The sequence below is a fragment of the Cyanistes caeruleus genome, chromosome 8, assembly GCF_971803275.1.
Source record: "Cyanistes caeruleus chromosome 8, bCyaCae1.hap1.1, whole genome shotgun sequence".
Lineage (NCBI taxonomy): Eukaryota > Metazoa > Chordata > Aves > Passeriformes > Paridae > Cyanistes > Cyanistes caeruleus.
Genome location: NC_141708.1, coordinates 24,389,008 through 24,414,855, shown reverse-complemented (window position 1 = coordinate 24,414,855; position 25,848 = coordinate 24,389,008). Strand labels below are relative to the sequence as shown.

General features: G+C 39.0%; 2 protein-coding genes across 3 annotated transcripts in view; one reads left to right on the top strand and one right to left on the bottom strand.

The window, feature by feature from the left end:
• Positions 1 to 6,420, bottom strand: part of ANXA11 (annexin A11) — a 67,689-nt gene extending 61,269 nt beyond the window's left edge. Inside the window, exon 1 of one of the 2 annotated variants that reach the window (XM_086899668.1) lies at positions 6,350 to 6,420. The gene's annotated coding sequence lies outside the window, so the exon portion shown is untranslated. The remainder of the gene's footprint in view (positions 1 to 6,349) is intronic. The other variant, XM_086899670.1, reaches the window with a different exon arrangement.
• The window catches only part of ZCCHC24 (zinc finger CCHC-type containing 24), a 107,486-nt gene that overhangs the window by 6,340 nt on the left and 75,298 nt on the right, over positions 1 to 25,848 (top strand). The window contains exon 2 of the mRNA XM_086899673.1: positions 10,135 to 10,335. Coding sequence (XP_086755799.1) covers positions 10,135 to 10,335 — 201 coding nt within the window. The remainder of the gene's footprint in view (positions 1 to 10,134; positions 10,336 to 25,848) is intronic.

Below are 25,848 nucleotides of genomic sequence, written 5' to 3'. Positions count from 1 at the left end.
TTCCCATCACAATCAGAAACATGCTTGGAAAGCTGGCAAGAACTAAAATATTAATTGCTGAAAGTAAATCAGGTCTTCAAGAAGAGGAATATGCACTTTCTGCTTTACTACTGATTTCTTTTTGATAGCTTGAAAAGAAAAATAAAATCAAGCAATAGAAGGTAAACCAATTGTATTTATTATTCCTGATTAGCTGAAGATCATTGCCAATCCTTTTAAATCACTTGGGATTTTGTATCTGTGCAAACTCCTCATTGACAGAATCACTGGCATGATTTTTCTGCCTCACAAATACATTCACATCTTGAAAAAAACCTGTCAGGCAGTATATAGAAAAGAAAAACACACCAACCTATAATGGGAGGCAAAAGGATGTAGAATTCTTGTTACAATTATATTTTATACACAGAGCTTTGATTTACAGTTATTTTATGCATTTACAGTGTCTTCCATGCCAAAGCACCCAAACAAAGGGGTGATGTAACTGTGTGTTGGGTAACGATTTTTCATCCACTCCTCTTTTGCTCTGCAGACACAGACTCAGTTATTCAGAGCAGAAAAGGAAGATCCTTCTCCAGTGAACTGCACAAATGATCAGGCATCCAAGTCTGACTTGAACAAATGTATTAATTTATGAAGTATATGGAATGAATTAGATAAGCAAGATGTGTACTAAATTGTTTTTATCCCAAAGCCAATTCTCCTCTTCGCCTCCACCCAGGCTTTTTTGGTTTTGCTGTTTTGTTTGAGGGATTTTGTGTACTTGTATAAGATAGATAAGAAACAACTTATAGCAGTGGTCCTGTTGCTTTGGTAATTGACAACTAGAAGAAAATATTTCATTTTACTGATAGATGCTAGGTGAGAATTAACGCTAAGGAAAGTCTTCTAGATCACTTCTATTAAGTGCACCATAAAAGGACTTTGAAACATGATTTAAGTGAAATTTAAATCTAAGACCAGAGAATCTTTTCCATGCTGCTTTAAGAAGCGTGAAAAATAATGATGCAGTGCAGTTTCCAAAAGCTGCAGGCACAGATATTACAAAGCCAAATCATACAATTCGGATAATATGTATTTGCATAGAAACAAAAGCAACTGTATCCTGTTAACCAAATTAGATGCATACACATAAATGCTACCTAAAAAGTGATACTGGGTGTCACCTTCCATTTTCTGAACATATTAATGAAATGTCACAATTAATACCTGTGCCTCTCCCCAGTTTCTCTACCCCAGAAAAGTTGCCAACAACCTGATGCCTATTTTGCTACCCTCTAGAATTGCTCCTCCTCTTTTAGAAAGCCACAATGAAATTATTAAATTAAATGGAGAGAATGTATTTTCCTCATGGTTTATTTAGGTTTTGTGTGGGTTCCAGAATAATTATAATAGATCAAAGCAGCTAATTAAATTTTACAAAGCTGTTCAAATCTTGCAGTAATGCTGATATAATTCAGACAGACAGTATTTTATAAGTATAACAACTTGGATCACCTCATCTTTCCTGCAGGTTGGTTCTTATTCTCAGAACCACAGCAAACAATTTGTGATCTACTAAAAGTAGAATCTAAAATTATAGACAGATTCACTTGAGGAAAGCAGAATAAATGCAGGGTTACAAGTCCTGGGCTTTCTCCATGTTCCTCATTGTCTAGCCAGGCCAGCACAGCTGTGGGGAGTTTTGGTGGGTTTTAACATATCACAAGCCTAGCCCCTTACCTTCTATGTTATGTTTTGGTCTAAGCAAATAGTATCAAGTCCAATACTTTGACTTAAGAGGAGTTTTAACGAGCCTCATATTGACCCTTTTTCTTAGTTCTATCAAGTGCTGCTGGTGGGAGAACTGCTGCCTGGTCTTCCAAACCTGTTTCTTAAAAAATACATTTTATGTTTTGACAAATTTAGTTTGAACATCAGCAAATGCCCTCATGATCCAGGACTTGAGCTCATATGCAAAGCAGAGATAAATTCCTGCCATATTAACTGGCCACCCACACCTACTCCCTGCATGTGGCAGGGTTTGGTGTCTCTTTTTCAATGAACTCAAGTGCAATTCCTTACATAGAGAGATTGTGGGTAGCTGGAAATCTGTATTTACAGATTAACTCATCCAGCTAACTGCCAGCCAAGCAAGCACTTTAAGGGGATCAGCTTGCTCTCAGAGATTCTCTTGCTTCTAGGAGCTCCAGGTATCTCAGTGATTTTTGAGTTGCAGCCTATATTTCTTTACACTAAGGGAGCCTGCTAGGCAACTAATTTGTAAGTAGTCATTAGGGCTGTGGATCCTTGTGATTGAAATGAAAGTGAAGGATCTATTGTACAGTCATTGCATCCTGAAAATAGAGGACTAGCAAGAGTTTTTAAGAGGGTTTGAGTATCAGTGATCCTTGAAATACAGAGGTGTTCTTCTATAACCATCTTTCTCCAACATACATTGCAACTGAACGTAGTAGAATAATAGATTCATTCTTCTACCAGTCACAGCATGGGAAGGAAAGAAAGCCTCAAATCCACTTGGAAACCAGATTTCTCAGTTGTTATTTTATAATTTATCTTAAGCAGATTGTGATGTTTTAGGTTTGCTTGTTACACTTCAAGCTGTGCTGTATCACAGTTGATTAAGAGGGTAGCTTTAAACATAGATAAAACTATCTAACAAGCCAGAGTCACAAAATGAAATTCCAGCCTGTCATTTAGTACACAGAAATAATTTATTTTCCTCACTATATTCAATTTAATAAAAGTTTTTGTCTTCCCATGAGTGCAGGAACTGGGGCCCTCAGCGTGCTGTGAGGGGCCCATTCTGGGCAGATGATGTATTGTTTCTACCTCTGACAACGACCTCAGCTTTGCCTCTTTTAAACTTTGGCAGCCATCGTGCAAGTTTCTGTGCCAAGAAGGCATTACTGAATGTAAATGATATAAACAAAACTGTCTCAGACTTAGAGTTCTGTTTAACCCAAAATGGACATTTCTTAGCGAAAGCTTTCATCATGCAAGAGCTGTGCAGGAGGTAAATGCTTTCCTAAGTGTGTGTTGAACAGGCACATATCTATTTCCGGGTGTTATTTTTCTTGCATTTGGAGTGTCAAAAGACCTACCAAATGAGAGGAAACTTGACTCTTGTTTTTCAGACTGCAGGTCAGATTGAGACAAGATTTCCTGCAGGAAGCAGAGATGTTAACAGAAAGTGCAGGGATCAAAACATGTCCATCCGTTTCTCCCCTCACTTCATGCTATACAGCCTTCCTAACCTCCTCCTCGCCAGAGAACCCTGTCTCGACCAAAAGGACTTGTTTCTGGGCACAGAGAACCCTGTCTTGACCAAAAGGATTTGTTTCTGGGCAGCAGTGGGACAGAGGGGCCTGGCAGGGGCCCCTCCCCATAGGTCAGGGAGGTTGGCAGCCATAGGACAGCCCAGGAACTCCCCAGCTTTTGGGGGGATGTGTTAAAGTAATTTGCAACGTGAATGGTCTCCGTTGTCCCTAATACAGTGTTCACGTGTTAGAGCTTCTCTTTAACATAAGTGGGCAGTTGTTGGGCATTCAGCAGATAAAAGGGAACCCTGCAGAACTTGGTGCAAGATTTAGAAAATTCCTTCAAGACTGCATGCCTCTGACCAGAGCAAACGTCTGTCCTCTCCCACGTCTGCCTTTAGAGGCCTTTTGTGAGGTCCCTGTACGTAGTGCAGAATGAATGTTCTTGCTGATAGCCACAGCAAACCCTTCCCTCAGGCTGAAATAAGGGGGAATCACACCACTAGCAGAAAGCCAGAAGTAGGCACCTGAGCTCCAGCAAGCCTGAAGACGGTGGCAGACCAATTCCTGAACTGTCAGCATAACTTTACCACTGTACAGTACATAGGGAACAGGATTTTTTTAAGGTCTGAGAAACTCGTCGAAAGCTTTGGATCCACGTGTCGAAGGCCAGCCGATGTAAAGCAAAGCAGGGTGGTGGTGTGTGCTGCTCTCCAGCCTTGCTGTGATTGAAGGTACACACCAGTCATGCACAGAGGAGGGTGTTGCAGCCTCTTGCTGTTCTGCAGAGTCTCAGCAATTACAACCTGAGACACCACAGCCAGTTGAGCTGTCAGATTTGGAATAACTAGATTAGAGAGATGTATACACTGGATTAAAGATTCATTGCTCTTCAATAATTTGCTTCACAACCACTGGCAGGTCACACTGCATTTGTAGCTGTCTCCTTAAGATATTGTTTCTGCAGAAGGTAAGGCCGAGTGCCATCTACCTAGAAATATTTAGAAGTACTTCAGTGTTAGCAGTTTAACATAGTCATGTATTTGTCTAAAACCCCCCATGTAAGAAGGATGAATTAAGGTATACTTGGCTAGTCTAACCAGCTAGGAATGCATTAAGGTTTGCTTGGGTAATCTACATTTAGCTGTGGTTTTATATGAGAACTGGAGTAATTCAGATTTTACTAAAAGTTAGGCCAAAGACCAGATTTTTTTGACAGCTGACTTAAAAGTTGACTTCAGATGGAAACAGAAACCTGAGGTTTTTTTTTTTCCTTGCTCCAGGCAAACATTTTCTTCACTGAGTGATGAGCTTGGCTCTCAGTTTTCCAATGATAAAATATTACTGAACAAACTCTTAAGCTGTTTTTTTGTAAAAGTATCCAATTTATCAGAGGAGCTAAAGCAGACACAAGCCATACAGGAGCAGTTTGAGGTTTTCCAGTTCAGCCTTGGTAATTAAACTTCTCTATTTCTTCTGGCTCAAATTAGTACAACTAAATTTATTACTGTATTTTCATTTAATCCCTCTGTTTTCAGAAGGCTTTGGGGTTGGCCATAAACATTGATGATGACCTTAAAGGTCTTTTCCAATCCAAACAATTCCATGATTCTATTCTGTGATTCTGAATTGGGTGTTTTCTTTGGGGACAAAAACAAGGAACAGTTTTAACCACTTACGAAGAGCTGCAGCACAGAGAAGTCACAGGTTTTAAGTGCTCTTCTCCAAACACGGTTGTGGATAAAGCCCACATCGAAAGCAAACCTTAGGACACTAGCAAATAAGACATCTATAGACCTTTGGGTTAATTCAAGCCACTGAATTACTGTTTGGGTAGCTGAGATTTCTGTCTCCTCCAACATGGAAGTAGCAACTGAGTGAGGGCAATGGCTTGTCTATCCTACTGTTTTATCCATGACACAGCACAGGGACCACTCGGTTCTTGTTTTTGTGAAAATCCAAGCTGATAACTTCAGCACCTTTTGATATTTCGGTGCAGGGCTAATGATTAGCATGGCTAATCTGGTTACTGTCACATATTTACAATTTACTGTATATTAAACCCTTACTTTTTCCATACTGATGACAGGGAAATCCAACTCTCTTTTCCTACAAACTTCAAACAGCCAAGGTGTCTGTTGACTTAAACATCGCTCTGTCCATTAAGACTGCTTTATTTGGAAAGCAGCATAGTAATGCAAAAATAAGCCATCAAAATTCTTTGCTTATTGCTTTCCAATTACAGACTACTTCATGCTGTGGAAGCATTGATGACTGGACTAGGTTGTAGGAATACTGAAGTGCTACAGGACCTCACTTCAGTGTGTGCAATTACTTCAAATGTGAAGGGAACCAAAAGCAAAAATCACATTAGCTTCTAGAGCATCAAACAGATACTCTGGCTAGATCAACCAGCACAAGTCAATTCTAGCCTTATGTAACTGGTCGATATGTTCATCTTTATCGCTGCCTTAAGGGTCCAGCAACCACAAATGGAACTTGGGGCAGAAACTGGTTTTTCCAGGTCTGCCTCTACTTTTCAAGTCCATGCATAATAAGAAGGTATCATTCCCATATAAACAAGCTGACATTGTTTATTAATAACAGCTGGTCTCAGAAACTGAAGAGATAAAGCCAGTGTTTTGGGGTTTCTTTTTCTGCCTCTTGACACATCAGCCCCAGAAGATATTTCTGAAAGGCAGGGACCCAGCCAAGGAGTCAAGAGCATTAGCCAATCATTCATGTAACTAGGAATATCTTAGAGGTGAATTAGATACTGGAACTCTTGAGTCACTCACGTATGTTACCCAACTGGAAATCAGAGTGAGGAAGCTATGGAAGACAATAGCTGCCTCTTTCACAGAGGACCACAATGCAACCTTGCAGATTACGTGCCCTTTAACTGGAAACACTGAGCAAACAAATAACAAAGGGAACTTTGCTTCCCAACACCACCAACAGATACAGTTTAAAGATCTACCCAGCAGAGAGGTTACCTTTGGAAAATACAAGATTTTCAGTTTGGTTCACATTCAATTAAATCAACAAGTTTCATAGGAAGGAAAAAACAAACAAACAGACAAACTTACATTATCAGCTCAAACCTCCCACCAAGGCAGTTTCTAAGTTTTACCACCAAGTTCCCCATCCCCCCCAGTATGGCAAGATAAGGAAATCCTGAATTCATTGCAGCTGGGCTGATGAGCCTTGTAATTAGGACATGCCGTGTGGTCTTTCGGGCGCCTTGAGAGCACTAACCCTTTCACTGCCAATCCTTTCTCTCCTGTTCAAGCTCAAAATGAGACTCTGAGAGGTACTATTGTCTACCATTTAAAGAAATAGGTTGGCTTTGCTAGTGTTGCATTGTGAACACAGAGCAGTCATTGATTTTGGTGGAATTCATGAGAGGAGCAGTCTCCCTACCACCTCCCAAATGAGTACTAATACACTTGAGACTAGAGTGAGTCAGAATGCATTTCTTTCTTCCTCTCTCTTTTCTGTCTGAGGCCATCAACACTCTCCCTGGCACTCTAATCACCCTTTTCTCCCCCCTCAGACATCCTCTTTTGGTGTGAAGCTAATTCAAACTTTTATTCAAAACCCTTCTTAAAAATCCTCTTTGCAGCAGTGCAAACACTTAGTAAGGGCTGAATTGCTGTTCTGCTCAATTGAGTGCCCCAGAAAGAAAAAAAAAAACCCAAACCAAAACTGTTTTATGTATCTCAGCAATATTCATTCAACCCTTGTCTTTTACAATGACAAAATGGAGTCAATCACCATTTCATCACATTCATTACAAGCCCTAAGTTTTCACTATTTGATTTCAGGGGCCGGGATGAACTTTCCCATTACCACCCTTATTATATAACTTGGCTTTTGGGAATGGCTTATTTCCTCATCTCTTTCTGAAGAGCTAGAGATTTCCAGAGCTAGAAACAGGATGTAGCACCATTTGTGCTGGTGCTCTTTATAGCAACTTTCAAGTGCCAGATTGATGTGTTTTTCACATTGACTTGGACTCAAACAGATTTAAGACCATTTTCCAGGTCGGATTGGCAGGAACTGCTGAACTGGTTTGCCTGACTATACCCAGAGGGATAGGCTGCACCTTGGGATTGTCTAGGCATTTTGCAAAGGAATGCATTGTTCTTTAAAGTACCAGTGACATCAGCAATGTCCATCTTCTCCTTTACTGTCATGTTCTGGGATGTTATATTTGTTCCTTTTTTAACACTGGGCCTCAAGATGATTACAGGGAAGCGTTTCACAGTGCGGTGTGTGGACTGAATGTTTTGCTGTGTCCAGCTGTGGCATGCATTGCACAAGTACCCTGCCAGCTGAGCCAGGTGGCCACTTTTAGAGCCATGTGCCACTCTTTGGCCACAGAACCATTGGTATGATTATGGTATGGGTGAGGGTGTGATTTAGTATCAGTACAGCCCATAGTCTGATGGGATCTGAGCCTCTGGCAGCTTCTGGCTGCCACGGTTGAAACAAAAGTTTGTGAAGGTTTGCTGCCAGAGTGAGCCACCTTGTTTTTCAGTATTGACCTGAAACGTGCCAGGAAGGGTTGGAGGAGTGAGTTAAATAATACCCAGCTGTGGTTCCAAATTGCTCCCTTTTAATGAGGGCAATAGCTCAGTGTAAAGGATGTGTAGGAAAGAAAACAGTCCTCGCTGCGTGCCATATGTCCAATTCAAAGCCCCCTGTAGGCAGCAGATAGATATGTTTTGGTTTGTTACTGAGTTGGCCCTGGGGGTAAAAATTGCAACCTCCTGATGGGCAGAAGTTATTCTTCATTCTCAGGAGATATTCCAGATTTTGGCAATAGGTAAAAAATTTGCGACTTCACATGTTCTACGTCTATGCCTTCACCCTTCTATAAAATCAGATAATAAGGAATTTGCAAAGTTACTAATGGGTGTAGTGCAGGTGAAGTACTTCAAGAACTTCTTGGCAAGAAGATCTCTTAAAAAGAAATATTTTATGTTTTTCCAAGCATATATAAGAGAAAGTGGCTCCTAGGGAGACAAGAACTTCTTGAAGACCCTTAATTAATACTACTTTGGCATCCACAGCACTTCCTCTTCCTTTTCAAAATTTAATGCCAAGAATTTCTCATTCCAATAGCAGCCAATAAATCCTAGAAATAAATTCCAGTGACCATTGGAGGTATCTTGGGTTGCTTGATGGCTAAAGCAGCTATAATCTTTTTATTCGTTTTTGAAATACCTTTTCCTTTTAAAATCTGTGACTTTAACCCCTGAAACAAAGTGGCTGATTCTCCTCTCAGCCACATCATCTTGCACAGCACACAACTATGCTTCACAGGATGTTGTTGTCCCAGGACATATGTGAAGTCCCATGTGAAATCCAATTCCACTCTGAGACCTTTTGAATTGATCCTGCTGCTGTGCACCAGCTTCAGCTTTGCAAGAGGGGTCAGTGGAGTTCAGCATGCTGTGTTTGACTACAGAACAAGTGGGTGAAGGAGATTATTAGGCTGACCTTTTCTGTGCAGTGTACACCATCTGTGGTGGGATGGAATTCAGGGATAGTTGGGTCTCACCCAGGTGCTTGTGCCTGGAGTTTTAATATGGTTTTTTTTGTTATGCAACTGTCACCCAGAAAACACTCACTGTGCAGGCACCCTGAAAGTTTGAGATCTCTGAAATTAATTTAATTTCAATTTCAGATTTTTTTCACAAACTTTTTTTTTTCCACAAAAAAAAATAAATCAATTTCAGTGCATGCCTTCAAAATATGTATAACATGTATAAACATATAAAAACACATATAAAGACACCATTGAAATATTTGAATTCAGTAGAATTAAAGCAAAGAGGTGCAGATTGGACCTCTTCTTACCTCATTTTCCCATAAGAGTAATACCCAGCAGTAATTCTCTGATGCCAGGAGAATTACATGAGTATAGCATTGCAGACCTAAGGTGGAAACACCATGTGCAAGGTGTCCCATCATGTGAGGATGGAAAGGATAGTCAATAGTTGGTCCTATTCCTACAGTGATTCATTATGATGCTAATTTTTTTAAAGAGTTTTAATTTTCTTTTTGAACTCCACTATGCAGTTTCTTTTGGACCACTGTAACCTTTAAGTGGTTACAGTGAATTAATCCATGTTAACTCCACTAGGGAGAATACCTATTTAGGTGTTGATGTGTTTCCTGCTGTTCTAAAACTACTGAATAGCAAATTAGGAGCTACTGATTTTGATTTGCAAATTGAGAGAGTGAAGATCCTATTGAGGTGAAGTACAAAACCTAGGTATTTACTGTTTATCAGGAAATGTTTAAATCACAGCAGGTTCCCCCTCAGAAAATCCAAACCAGATGTAGATCTCAATGCTTCTTGTTATTATTTGAACATGGGACTCTGTTGACTGTCTCATTAACCAGATTGGAAATTGGAAGTTACTTTGCATTTTTCTTGGCGTTCTTTTCCTTTCCCTGACTTCAGTATTCTTTGCGTAAGTAGTTTTGGACACAAAAGGGTTCTGTTGTGTGAGTTGTTCTTTCAGCTTTTTGCCTGCATAATCTAACTGTACTAGGAGTGCATTATGGTCAAACACAGGAAAGCAGTCATTGCTTAGTGGAAAGGTTGGACTGAGAGAACCATGGCAAGCTCATTAGTTTCCTCAACAGTGGGGTGACCATGTCCATATCACTGCCATTGTGAAACCTCTTCTTTAACAGCCTGTATATTGTTCCTCTCAAATGTGCAGCCATGTTCCTAAGAAAAAAAGAATCACTTTTATTTCCCTGCTGTTTTTATCTATCTCCTATTCACATCTCTCTCAGAACAATCCCTAGTACAGTACTGTGTTGCATGTGATTTATTTGTTTTCTTCTTCAGGCTCTGAGCAGCAGTCTCTACAAGAGTGCATCACCTTATGGCTCCCTTAATAACATCGTGGATGGGTTAAGCTCCCTCACTGAGCATTTCTCTGACCTATCCCTTTCTTCAGAAGCCAGAAAACCCAGCAAGAGGCCACCTCCTAACTACCTGTGCCACCTCTGCTTTAACAAGGGACACTACATCAAAGACTGCCCCCAGGTAAGTAATATATAATATTCTGAAGAAATCTGCATCAGGATTTTCTTCATTCCTTGATTTAGCAACACAGAATTCGACTGAAATACTTTAGAGTGAGTAACACTGAAGAAGTATCATGACAAAGTGCCAAGCTAGCCATGTGTTGTTTTAATCTATTCTTTATTATGATGCTGATGGACAAAGTACACTATTTCATATGTGCTATTTCATTTGTAAGTGTTACAGAAGACATTAATCTAGACACAAGACTAAATGGATTCTGGTAACTTTAAAAATGGCTACTCTGTAATTTTCTATCAGGCAGCGCTCTGTGTACTCAGTTTGGCAATGGTACTTAATATAACAAGTTACATATGCTAAGGGAAAATAAATTGTTACATTTGAAGAGAATTTTGAATCAGTGTTGCAATAACTCAGGCTCCAGGTATTTTGAGTGCAAAATCTTTTTTGTCCTGCAGAAGAGGTTTGCTGTACTGAGCAAAACGTGATGATCTTTGACTCTTAGAACTTTTCTGTAGCGGCAAAGCTGGCAATATTTATTTCCCTCAAGAAGAGGTATAAACCAGTGTGCACTAAACCCACTCACTAATCTACTTTTTTTTTTTTTCTTTCCCTGAGGCTCCCAAGCACACTGTACTTAAGTTTCTTAATTTTCTCAAGTTTCAGCTGGATGCAGTTTTGTTGCTGGCCTAAACTTCCACAATTTCAGCAACATTCTATGTAAAGTCCCAAGGAAATGAAAATGCTGCCAATATTCTAAAAACACAGATGTGGACATTACCAGCATCCACTTCATTATGATTTTAACCTTCTAGCCTCTTATTGTGTGACTTTCAGCAGAATTAATCTGCATAAAATTAACTACAGTTATTTGCTATTGAGGATGTCAGACATCTATAAACCAAAATACAGGCAGAAAAACATCTGCCAGCAGAGCAAGGTCAGCATGAAATCAAGAGTAACATCAGATGAGCTTTGAGTGTATTCCTCTTGCTGTTATGCATAGACTAACTTTATCACTTTCATTGTATCTCCTCCATTAATTGTAATGAAAGTTCTGGAATTAAAGTATGTTTGCAGTCTTGGGTGTGGCACTTGCAAATATTTTTACTTGTTCTCATTTTGGTCTAGGTTGAGTAAAGATTTTCTTTAGGGAAAAACTATGAAATTTTCTTTGCTAGGAGATGAAAAGTATTCTGGTTTATATACTTCAATGTTTAATCTACTTTGTTTAGCATGTTACTGAAGAATGTAAAGATAGAAACATGTAATAGCAAACATTTAACAAGAGGATTGAAACTCCAACTAGTAAGTATGTGGTGGAGTGAGAAACTGCTGGACTTGGGGGTGGATGGCTGTGCTTTGCCATGCTGTGTGAGAAACCAAATGAATGCAACTAAGAAAGGCTCTTAACAATCAGTATGTTCAAGCTGCAGCTCACACAGATGGTCCCAAGTGAATGTGTCAGTATTGGAGCAGTAAGGCATTGTTTATTTCATAGGTATTTTTATTTTGAGGCACTAGGGATTAAACATGTTAGTGAAAATTGAAGACACACAGAGAAATCCAGGAGATATGAACAATTAAGGATTGCGTAGGAATGCTAATTCTCTTAAATTGCACATCCTGTATAATTTTTTTTTTCAGATTTAATTCATAAAGTCTTCAATTTCTCTGTGAACCAGGAAGTGGAAAGACTTCCTACTGGCACACTCTGTGACTATCCTGAGTGTTTGGGAGGAATGAGTAAAGGAGCACAGGACAGGGAAACATCTGCTCGCTCACCACATGCGGTTTATGGTTACAGGCAGCCATATCCTATAGCCCCTTCAGAAAACTGATCAGGTTTTACTTGGGAAGCATTTCAGTATTTTTCCCTTGCTACTGCTGGTGTGGGAAGCTGCTCCAGAACCTCAGTCCTCCCCTAACTAGAAACTTCCAATTTCTAGGATGAGTGTAACTCATGGCCACTTTATAGTCATTTGTTCTGCTGCCAACATTGTCCTCCACTGAAATAGCTCTTATCCCTCCCTGGTGTTTATCTCAGGATGTATTAATAGACTGCAATCATATCCTCTCTCAGCATTCAATCATATCCTCTCTCAGCATTCATTCTGTAGGACTAACAGAGCCAGATTTTCTCAGTTTCTTCACAAAAAGTATAGATACCTTCTATCCCCCTGTCCTTCTCATGTTCTCTTGTGCTTTTCATCTCCTTGCACGTGCACGACTGCACGTACGTGTGGCATCCCAGAGCAGAGCAGGCCAGTGCCTTCCGCTGTGCATTTCTGTTTGCTTTACTTAAGGGACAGGTGATATGAAATTGACTCTGCTTAACTGGAGATTTCTTCTAACACAGGCAAGTTTTTAATGTTTTAATCAGCAGCTGCTTTCTTGAGAAAAAGCAGAGTTAAGCGTTCACAGAAACACACACACTTTCCTTAAGTTATCTGACTTTGAGGATAGTTCTAAAGGGGATGACCCTGTGTACACAAGTTATGCTCAAAACCTTGAAAACACTGTGCTCAGGAAGGGAGCACCAATGCCAGGATCAGGCTTTTGTCCTAAAGTCCCCATTTGTTACCACTATTTTTGACAATAACTGATTTCTTAATTTGAACGTTATATGCACTGCTTAATATCTTAGTTTTGCTAGTGCTGTCAAAAATAAAAGTTGTTTAGCAAATCCTACCAAAAAAAGGGCTATAGCTGTGTGTTTTTAAAGTGCTTAAACCTGGATAGAGAAAAGAGATAAACTGATCTGATCTGGACAAAATGCATATCAGTAAATTGTACAGTATTTTTCTTTTGTTTTTATGAAACTGCCTAATAAGAAACATATTTTGAAATGGGGTGTTTTATGAAGTTTTTTCTGCATAGCACAGAAATGGTGTAACAGCTTTAGGACTTCATATGCTTCTTTAATTCTGCCTGTTACTAACCAATGAACATTCTTTCTCTTTTGTTGTAAAAGTTGATGAAAATGCATGTATCAGTTCAGATTTATATCTTAAGAGATGATCATATTCCAGGAGGCTAAATAATTATAAACAAAAATTGCCAGCTTTAGTATTCAAATACCTCAGGTATCTTCAATTTGTCTAATGTTGTGTTCAAACTATCTGAAAATTGAAATGGGATTTAACAGATTTCTATTATTTTACCGTGTAGTTTGTGTTATACATAGTGATAGAAAGTGTTTTTTTTCTGTTTAAGAAACTGCCAGAAATAAGAGCAATGTTGTGATTGCGATTCATCATTTCTAATTTGCCTACATTTGCAAAAAGCTGTTTGTTACAATAATTATGTCTATAAAAAAAACAGCATTTATCTTTAGTATCATCCTTATATCATACCTACATTTTTTCCAAAACTAATTTGTGAGTGTAAGTGGCTTAGACAATAAGATCTAACTTATACTTCTCTGATATTCTTGCACATAGAGAATTCTCATTAACTTGGATGAATTGAAAAATATGTAGAGAATAAAGGTTAAAAGCAGTGTTCTTAATATAGCACTGCTCTTAAATTATCATTGACAGTGCCATAAAAAATAAACAAGATCTTTCTCTTTAAATAGCAAGGATGGTAAGGAGTGAGAGTACTTTTCCTATCTGGTTTACTCGTGGTTGACTGCATGATATATAAATATAGGGTTTTTTTCTCCTTACCATGACAAAAACCAAAGAGTTCTGTGTCAGTAGTATTAAAGATATATGATTCTTTATGATATTTTTTTTTTATATATCAGGTGTAGAAATTATTAGAAGGCCTTTTAAAAAAAAGTTACATTGTCTCTTTTTACCCATTATTATTATATCTTTATTTTTAAATCCTATAAAATATAATCAGTGAGTTCCTTTGTACCAGGTGTGGCCTCTACAAAATTAATCTTGCTCCTTTAAATTGTAAGACTGTTATTGACATGACTACTCTTCCATGATGTCATCAACCTAAACTCAGACCTATCATATAAAGTTTATTATGCAAAAAGTATAGAATAATGATGTATGGTATTAGATACAATCTATGTTGACATTTGTAAATAAAGCACTTAGTTCACATTCTGAGATGTCACTGAGTGATTGAACCTTTGCCATTTTTCAAAACTCTGCTTAGGAAAGTAAATGCACAAATCCTGGACCTCATTTATTGCTTATGTTATTCCAGTTGTTAATTTAGTAAGCAGCAACAGAAGTCCAAGCTTGGAGCTCCAGCAAAGCTTCTCTGTATTCAGAATTTTCAAACTGCTCTACCTGGTGTTTCTGCCAAGCACCAGTTCCATCTACTGGTGTCTCTGTCCTAACCATATTCAAATACTGTGCCAGTGCCAAGCTCATTGGAAAAACATTTCTGACAATTCCTGTAAATTTCTGCACAGGAAAGGAACCCTTGCCTCATGGTGATGTGGTGGAAATAAAATGGAAAAATATCAGTGTTCTGAAGTCAAATTCCCATGCACTGCCATGATTTATCCCAGTTTCAGGGAGAAATGTTGCACAGTGTGTTTCCCAATTTTACATTGTACTTACAGAGGAAAGTGCCATGTGCTTGCTCACCGAAGTACAGACACACTGATGCAGACATATATGTAATGGGAAATGATTAGTCTCTTTTTGCAGTGCATGTTTAAATCTGTGGCTGAAATGTGCAGTGTGGTCCATATTAATGTGGCCAACAGTGGGAGTCAGTGCCAACGGTGATCTTTGAAGCAGATCCTGTAAAACTGAAGTGCCTTGAGAACACAAATTCAAGTCAATGGGAGCAGTAGGTAATTGCTGTGGCTGCTTGAGTTTGCATAGATTTGCTTTTGTGGTTTCATGCAGGATGTGGAAGAAATCAGTGTCAAGCTGAGTTCAGTCCTTTCTTCTTAGTCCATGGCTTGGTCTGCCAGATCACGCTGCCCTGAATCTGTCCCTCCCTGTGGTCAGATACAGTGGATCTTTGGCAGTAGAGCTGCCTCAGCAGGCAGCTATTTGGCTGCAAGATTGGAGCAACTCTCATGCCTGAAACATTCATCTGATTTGTCTTGTGCCTTACAGTTGTGCAAGGATCAGAAAGGTGCACAACATCTAAGGAATTCACAGCTGTCATTTCTCCAGGTACCAAAGGGTGACTAGGATGGCAATGAGGAACAAACTAGCATCTCTACAACGTTAGAAAAAAATTAACTTTCTGGTTTTTAGCTCAGAAATAATTCTTTTAAAAAAAGGCAAAACAAGCACAAACTTCTTGGAACTTATCTTCCTTTTAAAGTGAAGGTGATATTTCAAAGAGCTCTGGAATTACAGGAGATCACAGACCTTAGAAAATCCCAGCATTCACTCTGAAGATGTTTTTGACAGTTGCTACATTTTATATTTTATAGTAGGTTTTTGGATATTGTGTGACAGCCTCCAAATAAATGTGTCTTTTTCTATTGAACTTTGAGAAATATCATTATTGTTACTCAGTTACAGGATGAGAGATTAATCTCCCCATTCTTGGAGGAATCTGACACCCTGTATGGGCTCCATTGTTCAGGTTCCACCATAGTTTTTGATTAGAGTGTACTTGGTGGCATTTAATCTGGTGCTGTACAGGCCTCTCCTGTTTATGCTCCAGTTCTGTTGGCCTAGAGAGTTACTACATAGATAAAAATAATATAAATAGATATAAATAAATAGAGATAAATAATGAGTTATAAAATTTATATTTTTATAATTAGATAAAAAAAATCGAATTTTTATTAGAAAAAATATAAATAAATAGATATAAATAATATAGATAGGAATAAAGCAGTATTTGAATCACCAAAATTACTATTCTTCTTGCAGAGGTAAAGATGAAAATATGGGATGCATAATTTAACAACAACTAAACTTGTACCTGGTGCAGTAGCACTGGTAGCAAGATCAGTGCTGAGAGAGAACCTGTTAGCCTGTATTACAAGGAGGAAAAAGGTGGTAAATCTCTGCTATATGTAATTGTTTTCAAACCACGTGTGGCACTACAGGAAAAAAGTCTGTGTATCTAGCCCCTTCATTCTCTAGCTTTGAAATACATTTAGGGACATGAATCCATTTTGTATAGTGCACATTTCTTCACCTACATATAGTTCTATAAAAAATTGTAGCTGTTAGGTGTTCATTCTGCAAATACTTATGCACATACTAAAATTCCACATTACGAGATACTGGACAAATATGAGGCTCTGCAGAGTCCTTTCTATACACAACATGCTCATTTAATTTATTCCTATTTTTTTCATTGAGAACCTGCATTAAACTATTGTAGATGATTTGGACTTGGCTAAGAATTTTTAATTTTTTTTTTTTTTGTCACGTGGAGCCACTTTGACAACTCCATGATATTAAATGTACTACAAAATTTATTGCAGGCTGTTATTTTTTGTTCTCATATGCTTGAACTTAGCTCTGCCAAGTTTTCTCAGCATTTCTGAGATTAGCTGAATATATTTTTAAAGATAATTTCTACTTTTATTATGAAGACTTGCAGAAAACTTGCAACCAAAGTAAATTGGGCTATAAATTGGTCACATCCATCTAACCTCTGAAAATGTAAGCTGCTGAAGAGTCTGAAAGATCGAAAAATACCCATTGTGCACTGTTTTGCAAATTCTCAATAATCAGTGCATGTTGTGGATTCAAATAATTTATCAGAGGCAAATAACTGAGGCAGCTGTGCACGAGTAGAGGGGATCCAAAGAGCCCTGTTTTGGGAGCATGTTCCCAAAGTTCTTGTTTTAAAGCTGTGTCTGTAGCAATGTGGCATTTATGTCCAGTATTTTGATAAACTGTGTGCTTGGAAAGAAGATATTGAACCCTAACATACCAAAGTAAGAACAGTTGGATAGTGAAAAAGAAAACAGAAAATACCTAGTAAACGGTGTCTGTGCCCCTTTCCCGTCCAGCACAGTACATGACATTACATTCCCAAAAGTCTGGAAGTCCAGCCAAGCCCAAGCTCCTCCTGCAGGCCCATGACTAAGCTGTTATTACTGTGGCTCAGTCTTTATACACTGATACAAGTCCAGATGGGCTGTTTTTATTCCTGTGGGAAATGCAGCACAAACAGGTGATAAAGGCAAATGCTCTAAGGGAGCAATGCTTGCTTGGTCTTTGCATTGGCCTTGGAGTGGAGCCCCAGGTCCTGTGTGATAATTATCAATGGGCTGTGTGACAGCTGTTGGATCATCCACCACAGAATGGGGTTTCATTTCATTGAGGTTTTCCAACTATTTTTTATTCACCTTGGAATCTCATTTGTATATTCACTATCTAGATAATTTCAAGCCAACTGGCAACTAGCAGCAAGGTGGATATCATGAAAAGAATACTCTTTACATGCAAAACCATAAGGATACCCAGCATTTAAACTGAATAAGGTTTCAGCACTGATAAAGCCTTCTCTGACTCCAGGTTGGGCACAGAAACTCAGGGTAAACTGGAAAGGAGAAAAATCAGTTTGGGGTCTCTGAAACATGACTTGTGTTGAAAGGCTGAAGAACCAGTGTTGTTTGTTCCCACAAAAAGTCACATTAAAAATTTGCAAAAATGTAGAAAGCCTCACATGGAGGACACAGATTATTTGCCACAGCTAATGATTTCACAGCTACTGGACTTTATCTAGGCTGCTCCAACTGTGAGGCCTTGAAGAAGAGTGCTCTTGGTCATTGGAGGACTTTAAGAACAGTGTAGGTAAAGATAAATCAAGATTTGCACTGGTGATCCTGTCCAGGGACAAGTGAGGAGAACATCCCAAAGCACCTCCCAGCCTTGTGTTTCTGCTATTGCATATCTGCATGCTAATGCTACAATTCACTATCTTAAACATACATAATTTATATTTAAAATCCATGCACTATAAATCAGATCCAAGTCCTGTGCGAGTCACTGAGAAACTTCTATAAACTCCTTTGAAGTAGACTGAACACAGCTATCTGTTGCACTGGTCAAAATATTTACTGTTTACTAACAAGTCAGTATTTGCTTGGTTTGCAGTAAAACTCCTGATAAAGCATAATTAGGTGTCTAGCTTTGAAATTAGTACTGAGAGCATTCCTCTTGAGGGGGAAGGTAAGGTCTGGCTTCCAGCCCTCCACAAGCTGATTTATAGATAAGGTAAAGAGAGAACCAGGTCAAACTGCACTAGTTTATCAATTCCTCATTCACACTGATAAGAAGTGAATAATGGAAAATTAAGTGAGTAATTTTTTCTCACTTCATAAAAGTATTTTGGTTTAATGTGAAATATAGGTTGTGGAATTTCCATTCATGCTTGGAAGTGTTCAAGGTCTGACTGGACAAAGTTATAGTAAACCTGGCCTGAACTCAGTGTTGGTCCTTCTTTGAGCAGGAGGATGAACTTGGTGACTTCCCAATGCCCCCATCAAATTTAATCATAGGGTGGTTTTTGGAAATTAACTAAATTTTCATGCTCTGCAATAAAAGGTCACTAAGCTCTGCAATCAAGATCTAAGCTTTACTATCTACCATCTACTATTAGATCCCAGCTCTAATATCTACCATGATTGTTCCACACTGTGCTTTTAAATAAAATACTCTTGCAAAATCCAGTACTGCTAAAGCATAAAAGTAGAAGCAAACAGACATTTATTACAACATCAAATACAGAAGAAGCCCCCCCTAAACTTAGCACCTGTTAAAATGTCCATGCATAAACACTTTCTGTAAAAAGGTGGATTCATTTAATCTATACTTAAAAATTGAATCAAATAACTTCTTTTTCCAAAGGAGTTTTCTCTAGGAAAATATGTTTCAACAAGTTGTTCAGCTGAAAAAGCAAAAGTTGAAGGAAACACCTGAAGTAGGAGCTTTTCACTTTGCAATGCCTTGAATTTGTTTTGCAAGAATTTGTTTGGAAATGTTTCAAAAGCTTAATTTACCCAAAATGAACATTTGTATCTTGGTGTTTCTGGTTGAAATTCCAAAAATTTTCCCATCTGCCAAATGTGTAAACATTTCAACTTCCTTTCCCAGATTTAACAGAACCTTGTTTCCCTGTTTCTCAAAAATGAAAATGTGTTTTCTGATGAACCACATGCCCAGTTACAAAGGTCTGAGCAGAGGCTGGGATGGTGTCATGGAAATGGGAAACTGGCTGTTGAGGAGAAAGTGACTGTCAGGGGTGTGAACTGCTGGGTCTCTCCCTCCCTTTTCCTTTTAAGTGACTGTCTGGAGGAGGAAGCTGGCAAACAGCAAGAGCAGTGAGCAGGAGCAAATGGCTGAAGGCAGATCAGCAGTTTCTGCTGGCAGCAGCAGAGGGAATGGCAGCTCAGCCCCTCCTGCTCTCCTGGTTGTCCCAGGACAGGCAGTAGATTGTGAGGGCACAAATCCAAGCCAGGGGCCCCTCTCATTTTCCTGCTGTCAGCATGTACCAGGCAGTCCTGTCTGTCCCTCCCATTGAATCACTTCCCTCAAGAAATTAAGATACTAAATGGAAGTCAATCCCTACTCCATTTCCCTGGTATAGCACAAGTACTGGTGGTATTCTACTGTGTCTGGCTTATATCAATAAATGTAGAAGGACCCTTATATATTTGGATATGTCTCCTTTCATAGCTATAGAGGGGCCTATTATGAGATGTGAACAGAGTTTCTCAGGTAGCTATTGTCATCTGTGCTTGGTAGGATTGTAGCTATCCTTCAGACTGCCTGGGAGAGAGAGGTAGAAGCAGGAGAGAAGAATCCACTGCATGGATCAGGAGCACAGGACTGTGCTGTGCTGATTCAGGGAATGTCAGCTTCACAGACATGAGGGTAAACTTAGTATAAACTTCATTCCTTAACATTTTATATTTTGTACTATAATTTATCATTCGTGTTACTGATAGGACATTGTTATTTAAATAAGTGTTTCCCTTATAATTTTTTTTTTTTTGTAGAAGATTTGTAGAAGCATTTTTTTTTAAGCCAAAAAAATTGAGAAAAAAGGTTTTAAGACTTTTTTTTTTCCCCAAATGGCCTTCATTTGGCAGGAAAGCTAAAATGTTTGTATAGTAATTAGAGAAAAAGAGAATAAGCCTTTTATTTCAGACTGTGGTCAGTGCCAAATTATTAGCTAAAGCAATAAAGTCCATATACAGGTACTTAAGTTGAAACATTTGGGGATTTTAGCAGCACAGCAGACATTATGGAAATGACATAATCTTGATAACTAGTTTATCCTCAGATTTCTGACTGATTCTTCGCATGAAACTTGCTACTCTTTGTTTCTAACTCATTCCCTGACTGTGCAGAAATGTGCACAGGACTATAGCAGCACCTTCTGAGATCTTCTGTATTATTGAGCCCTGTAAATTTCTTCTCATTTTAGAAAGAAATTACACATTTCAACTAGTCTTCGACACAGTCTCAAGCTATAATCGTGGAAATGAGTTCAGAGTAACCCTGAACATTTCCCAGGCTCAAAGGTTTCACATACAAAATAGTGGTTTCGAGTCCATCTCTAATTTTAAACCACATTGCAGGTGTGCAACTAAACTTAAAACTCTGCAACAGCCCAGGAAAACAAATACTTGCAGCTGAGCCAGGCTGCCCACACCACCTGACAGCCAAGAACCAGCCCAGGTGCACCCTCAGCCCTCCCAAACATTGCCCTGCCAGACTTACAATTTAAGGAAAGGAGACCCTCAGAAGGCTTCATGAGAGCAGAGATAGCTTCTGAGATGATTTTATATAGAAGTCATGTTTCTCTTATTCCCAAACTCCAGATTACACAGTTGAAAAAATTAGAAGAACAGAAAGTGGGGAAGAGAAAGGCTTCTTTCAAATAAATGGCAAAGAAGGCTTTCCTAGAAGATCAAAGGAGATTCATCATTTAAGTAGAAAGGTGGCTTTGGTTTAAATAGTTTAAAAAACCAAAATATAATACTAGTTATTATGCAGACCTGCATTTTGTATTTCTTCTTTTTTCTATTTCTTCTATAGCAAGTTGGAGCTCTGCTACTTGAAACAGACTTCTGTAAACTCTAGTTAAGGAGATTTAATAGATTAGAATAAAAACACAAACCTCACTGCTGTCTTCATAAGTTTTCTCAAAAGTAATGAAAAAAAAATCCACCTGTTATGCCAGCTGTCCCAAGGCCAGATTCTCTGTGTCACTTTATGTGAGCACAAACCAGCACCAAAATGGTTGCAGTGGCTTTTGTGCTGCACTTGCTACTGGTCAAAGTGTTTGCACAAAACATGAGAAAGAGGGAAATCAAATCAAGCCCATGAATTGTCCAGTTTCCTTGAAAATAATTACTTGTATAAATAAAGGGTCTCAACCCTATGCAGAGGTGTGTGATGGGAAATACGTATTTACCTATACATCACCTGCCACATGTACCTTTCTCAGGGAAGGTGGTATCCATATCTCCTGAGGTAGCAGAGAGTGCTGTTACACATGTGAAAATAACCATACTGTGGTTTTACAGCATGCTAGATATTTTTGCATTAGTGACTGAAAATTTCTATCAATGTTTAGCTAATTTAAGTATATTACAGTTGTGTCCTGTGTGATGTCACGTGGTCCTCAAATGTGTAGGTGAAGCCTCAAGAGGGAATGGATATTCAATGCTGTATGAAGTTTTCTTTAAGTGACTTGCAGACGAGTGTCAAAGCCTGACTTCCATGTTTTTCTCCAGCTCTTTTTCCTTCAGCTTTTCTCCAGTATCTGTAATCACTCTCAGCTTTTTTACCATTTTGTAATTTTGCCAGATTCCTTATCCTAGACTCATCTGATCTTCTAAAACATGCCCCAAATCCCCCTTTCTCTGTGTGACCCAAACACAAATGATAACTTAAGAGTCTCCTCATTTTCTTAGAGCCCATAGAAATCAGGGCTGTCTGGCTAAATAGCGTGGCACTCGAGGTCTGGGAGCCAGATGTCCTGCTCTGGGAGGGAGAAGAGGGATAAGGGAGGTTGTAAAGGTGGATATTGTATGCCAGCAACTATCAGCCTTAGCAAATAAGATGAGCTCTTTCAGTCACCCAGAGGTTGTTGGCATAGCACCGTGTACAGCACTGACAGAGTTACTGCTCCTATTACTATTTCTGCTGTTCTGCAGTGAAAGCTGTGCTTATTAATAACAGTCTGACTTTTCAGCCACTGCTAACACTCCTATTAAAGTGGTCTCTCTTGCTGCTGTTGTTTACAGAAATCTCCTAAGCAGCAAGTCGTAACTATAATTTTATGGTTGGTTTGTGATAAATTATTTCCTTTCATACTCTATTGAATTGATTTAAATAGAAGGTAGGACACACTACAAACCTACAAAGTAGTGGTATTAACAGGAAACTACTGGAAAGGCTTGGTCTTTTTACATACAGACATATATAAGTAAATAATACAATGTTCTCCTCTATAGGTGCTTGAGGTAGAATATATCAAATATTAGTGGGTACAGATAATATGCCTGTAGTGCTGAGCTCACAGTGTGACTCACATGTTGTGTTTGTTTGCAAAGTTGGAGAAGGGGGCATTTTTTTTTTTGCATTAGCGTAATTTTAACTCTCATCTGCTTTCTTCTGAGCTCCCATTCCTGATTCAGCACGCATGAGTCTGCTAATGAAATCCAGATGTCAGACGAAAAAACAATAAGCTCTCCCACCCTTCTGGTGGATCGGGTTTCGCAGAGAATGGAAAAAAAAAAGAATCAGGAAAGATTCCTAGAATGTCTGAAACTTTAGATTTCAGTGTGTGTTCAGAGAGCAGAGGGCAGCAGGGGGATGGTTTGAAGGTAAAATTGATAGCAAGTCAAGATTCTTGGTGCAAAAGTGAGAAGAAATTGAGTGATTATGTTATCAGTTACTCTGAGCCTTAAACAGATCTATTGTATCCCAAAGTCAGTGCTACTACTGAAGAATTACTGAATAATTAAATAATTCTTTAATTACAAATAATTAAAAGTGGTGTCTTCTGTACTTCCAATAACAGTAGGATGCGTTAGGGGTTGTTTCAACACTGAGAGGTGTCTTTCCGTGGGCACATGTGAGGCATTGCAAGCTTTCCTCATTTCGACTATATTTGGCTTAAGCCAAGTCACAAAGTGCTGCTTTGCTGCAAGAAGTTTCCTTCATGACTGAAAGCAGAGTGGTCAACAGAAGTGGCCTCCTCTCAGTGGCTGCATCTCTCCCAGATCTGTCTGACCATGGTGCTTGCAGACCTGGGCACATTCTTCTGCAGGCCACTGCCCAGGCTACTTCTGATGCAGAAGTCCTGTATTCCCACTTGTTGAGATGTTATCTGTTAATTTAGGATTTTTAAATGCCACAGCTTCACATCTTTCAGTATTGCACTCTTTTCTGTGGAACACTGTGATTAGAACTGTTATGATAGAGGTGAATCTTGCAGCTGTCAAATGGCACAGTTACTCACAAATGCTGCTCAGTTGTAGTTTAGCATCTGCACGGGCTCCAGAGCTCTCTGCTGTCAGACTGAACAGAGCTATTGAAGTTTGTGCCTCTTACAAAAGGAACTGCTCTGTAACTACAGACCCTTCAAAGTCCACATTCACTACTATGCATTTGGCCCAGGTTATCAAGCTGCTCATTATTCATGAGCTGCTCTTATCTGAACTGCGGTTCACAGTGGTCATAACTTGTGATGATGGATGGTTAAGAGCTGGGTCCAGTGTGCAGACTTTGCATTACAGCCTGTGTTATTTTAACCAGTTCCTCTGGTAGTTGTACACAGGGATTCAGCAGGATGAAATCACAGTGGGGACCAGTGGCAGTCGCTGCTCTTGAGGGGGGCAGGCTAAATGATCCTCTCATGAAGGATGCAAGCCACCTCAGCGCAATCCCTTGGACCTTGCCATTCTTTTGCATGAGGAAGAGCAGTATCTTATGAAAGCATCACTCTTCATAAACATTTCTTACCATATCTTTTCTTTCTGCCTCATAGTCGTCTCTGTTACAAGCCCCTGATACATTTGATGTCTGATAAGGGCCAAAAGCAGAAGCTTATAGAGATAAGAGCCAGGGAAGTGAGAGAAGTGAGAAGACAGCTGTTGCCTGAAGACTACCAGCTGTTGAAAAACAGTCAGAGGGCACTATACAGCGTTACCCTAAGGTTACTTAAATACAGACTTCAGCTCCAATCTCTATGCAAAAAACCTACTTGTTTCAGTAGGAACTGAAGACAGATAGAAACAACTTTGGATGGTCAGCCTTCAGATATAGGCTGCTGTCTCACTGCAGCAGAGTTATTGGAGCACGTACAGAGGGTCTGACCCTGCTGACCCCACGTTCTGCATCATGTCATACCTTCTCTTTATCTCACCTCCATTCTTGAGATTCTTTCCCAATCAATTCCTCTCCTTATCCACTTGCTAAAGGTAAATCCCTCATTTATTTTCCAGAGTATCTAAGATCAATATTTTGACCCATTCAGTATCCTTTCCAAGGTGCCTTCCATTGGTGGGACAGAATTAAGGCTGAAGAATGGATAGTTAGCACATTAAAACAGATGGGGAATGGAAAGCACATCTCTCATATTCCTTGTATGCAGTTCCCAGAAACACAAGCCTTATCTAGCTTTCCAAACTCAACCTTTTTCCCATTATTTTCCCTTTTAATCTCCAGTGGCTGTCCTGTCATTCATCACTGCCATTTTATTAATCATTCTAGAAAAGATGTTGTTTATCTATTTATCACATCTCGCAAGTTAAGACACAGTGGTTTCTTCTCTGGATATTTTAACCTACCTTGGGTGGTTATGTTACAGCAAGGAACATAGCCAAAGTGCGTAACTAGTTAAATGTATAGATTCAGATCTGTGAAAAAGCTTGAAGTTCTTGAAAAAGCCCAGACTACATTTCAGTAGGACTCCAGGTCAGACTTAGCTAGCCGTTGAATAATCAGCAGTAAATATTCACTGCCTCCTTGTAAAGTTGATTTATTCCATCCTGATTCTTAAAAAAAAATGAAAAAACCAAAAAATCCTGATGCCTTCTTCCTTATGGTAGAGATAAATAACTGAATTTGGACACTGTAAAAAGCATCATACTGTACATGTCCAGGAGACAGATCATCTGCCAGCTGATTTTTCTTTTAAGCCCTCTCTGACTCCTTGATTTACTATTGGAGAAAATTATGTGGATTGATCAGAGAAACATCCAACAGAATACAGAACTGGAAGAACTGATGTTCCACCACATATAAGCTTAGCCTTTCTGCTAATGTAGTGTCACTTCATACAGGTAGAACTAAACATCTAGCCTATAGAACAAAATTTTCTATTTTCATTTCATTTATGATCAATTTATGGGAAAGGAGTCTGGTTTTTGTTGGATCTGAACAGTCTGGTACAGTTTTAACCTGCAGTTGGCTTGCCAGTATTCTGCTACTCAAGTTTTTTGCATAACTATGTCTGGTTACTAAATTCCTATGATACAATAAAACAGCATTTTTAGTTTTCCAGAAGTGTGGGAAATATGTTTACTCAGATTTTTGCAAAAGTGAAGACAGCTGAAAACAATCCACTAAAGATATGTATGTATTT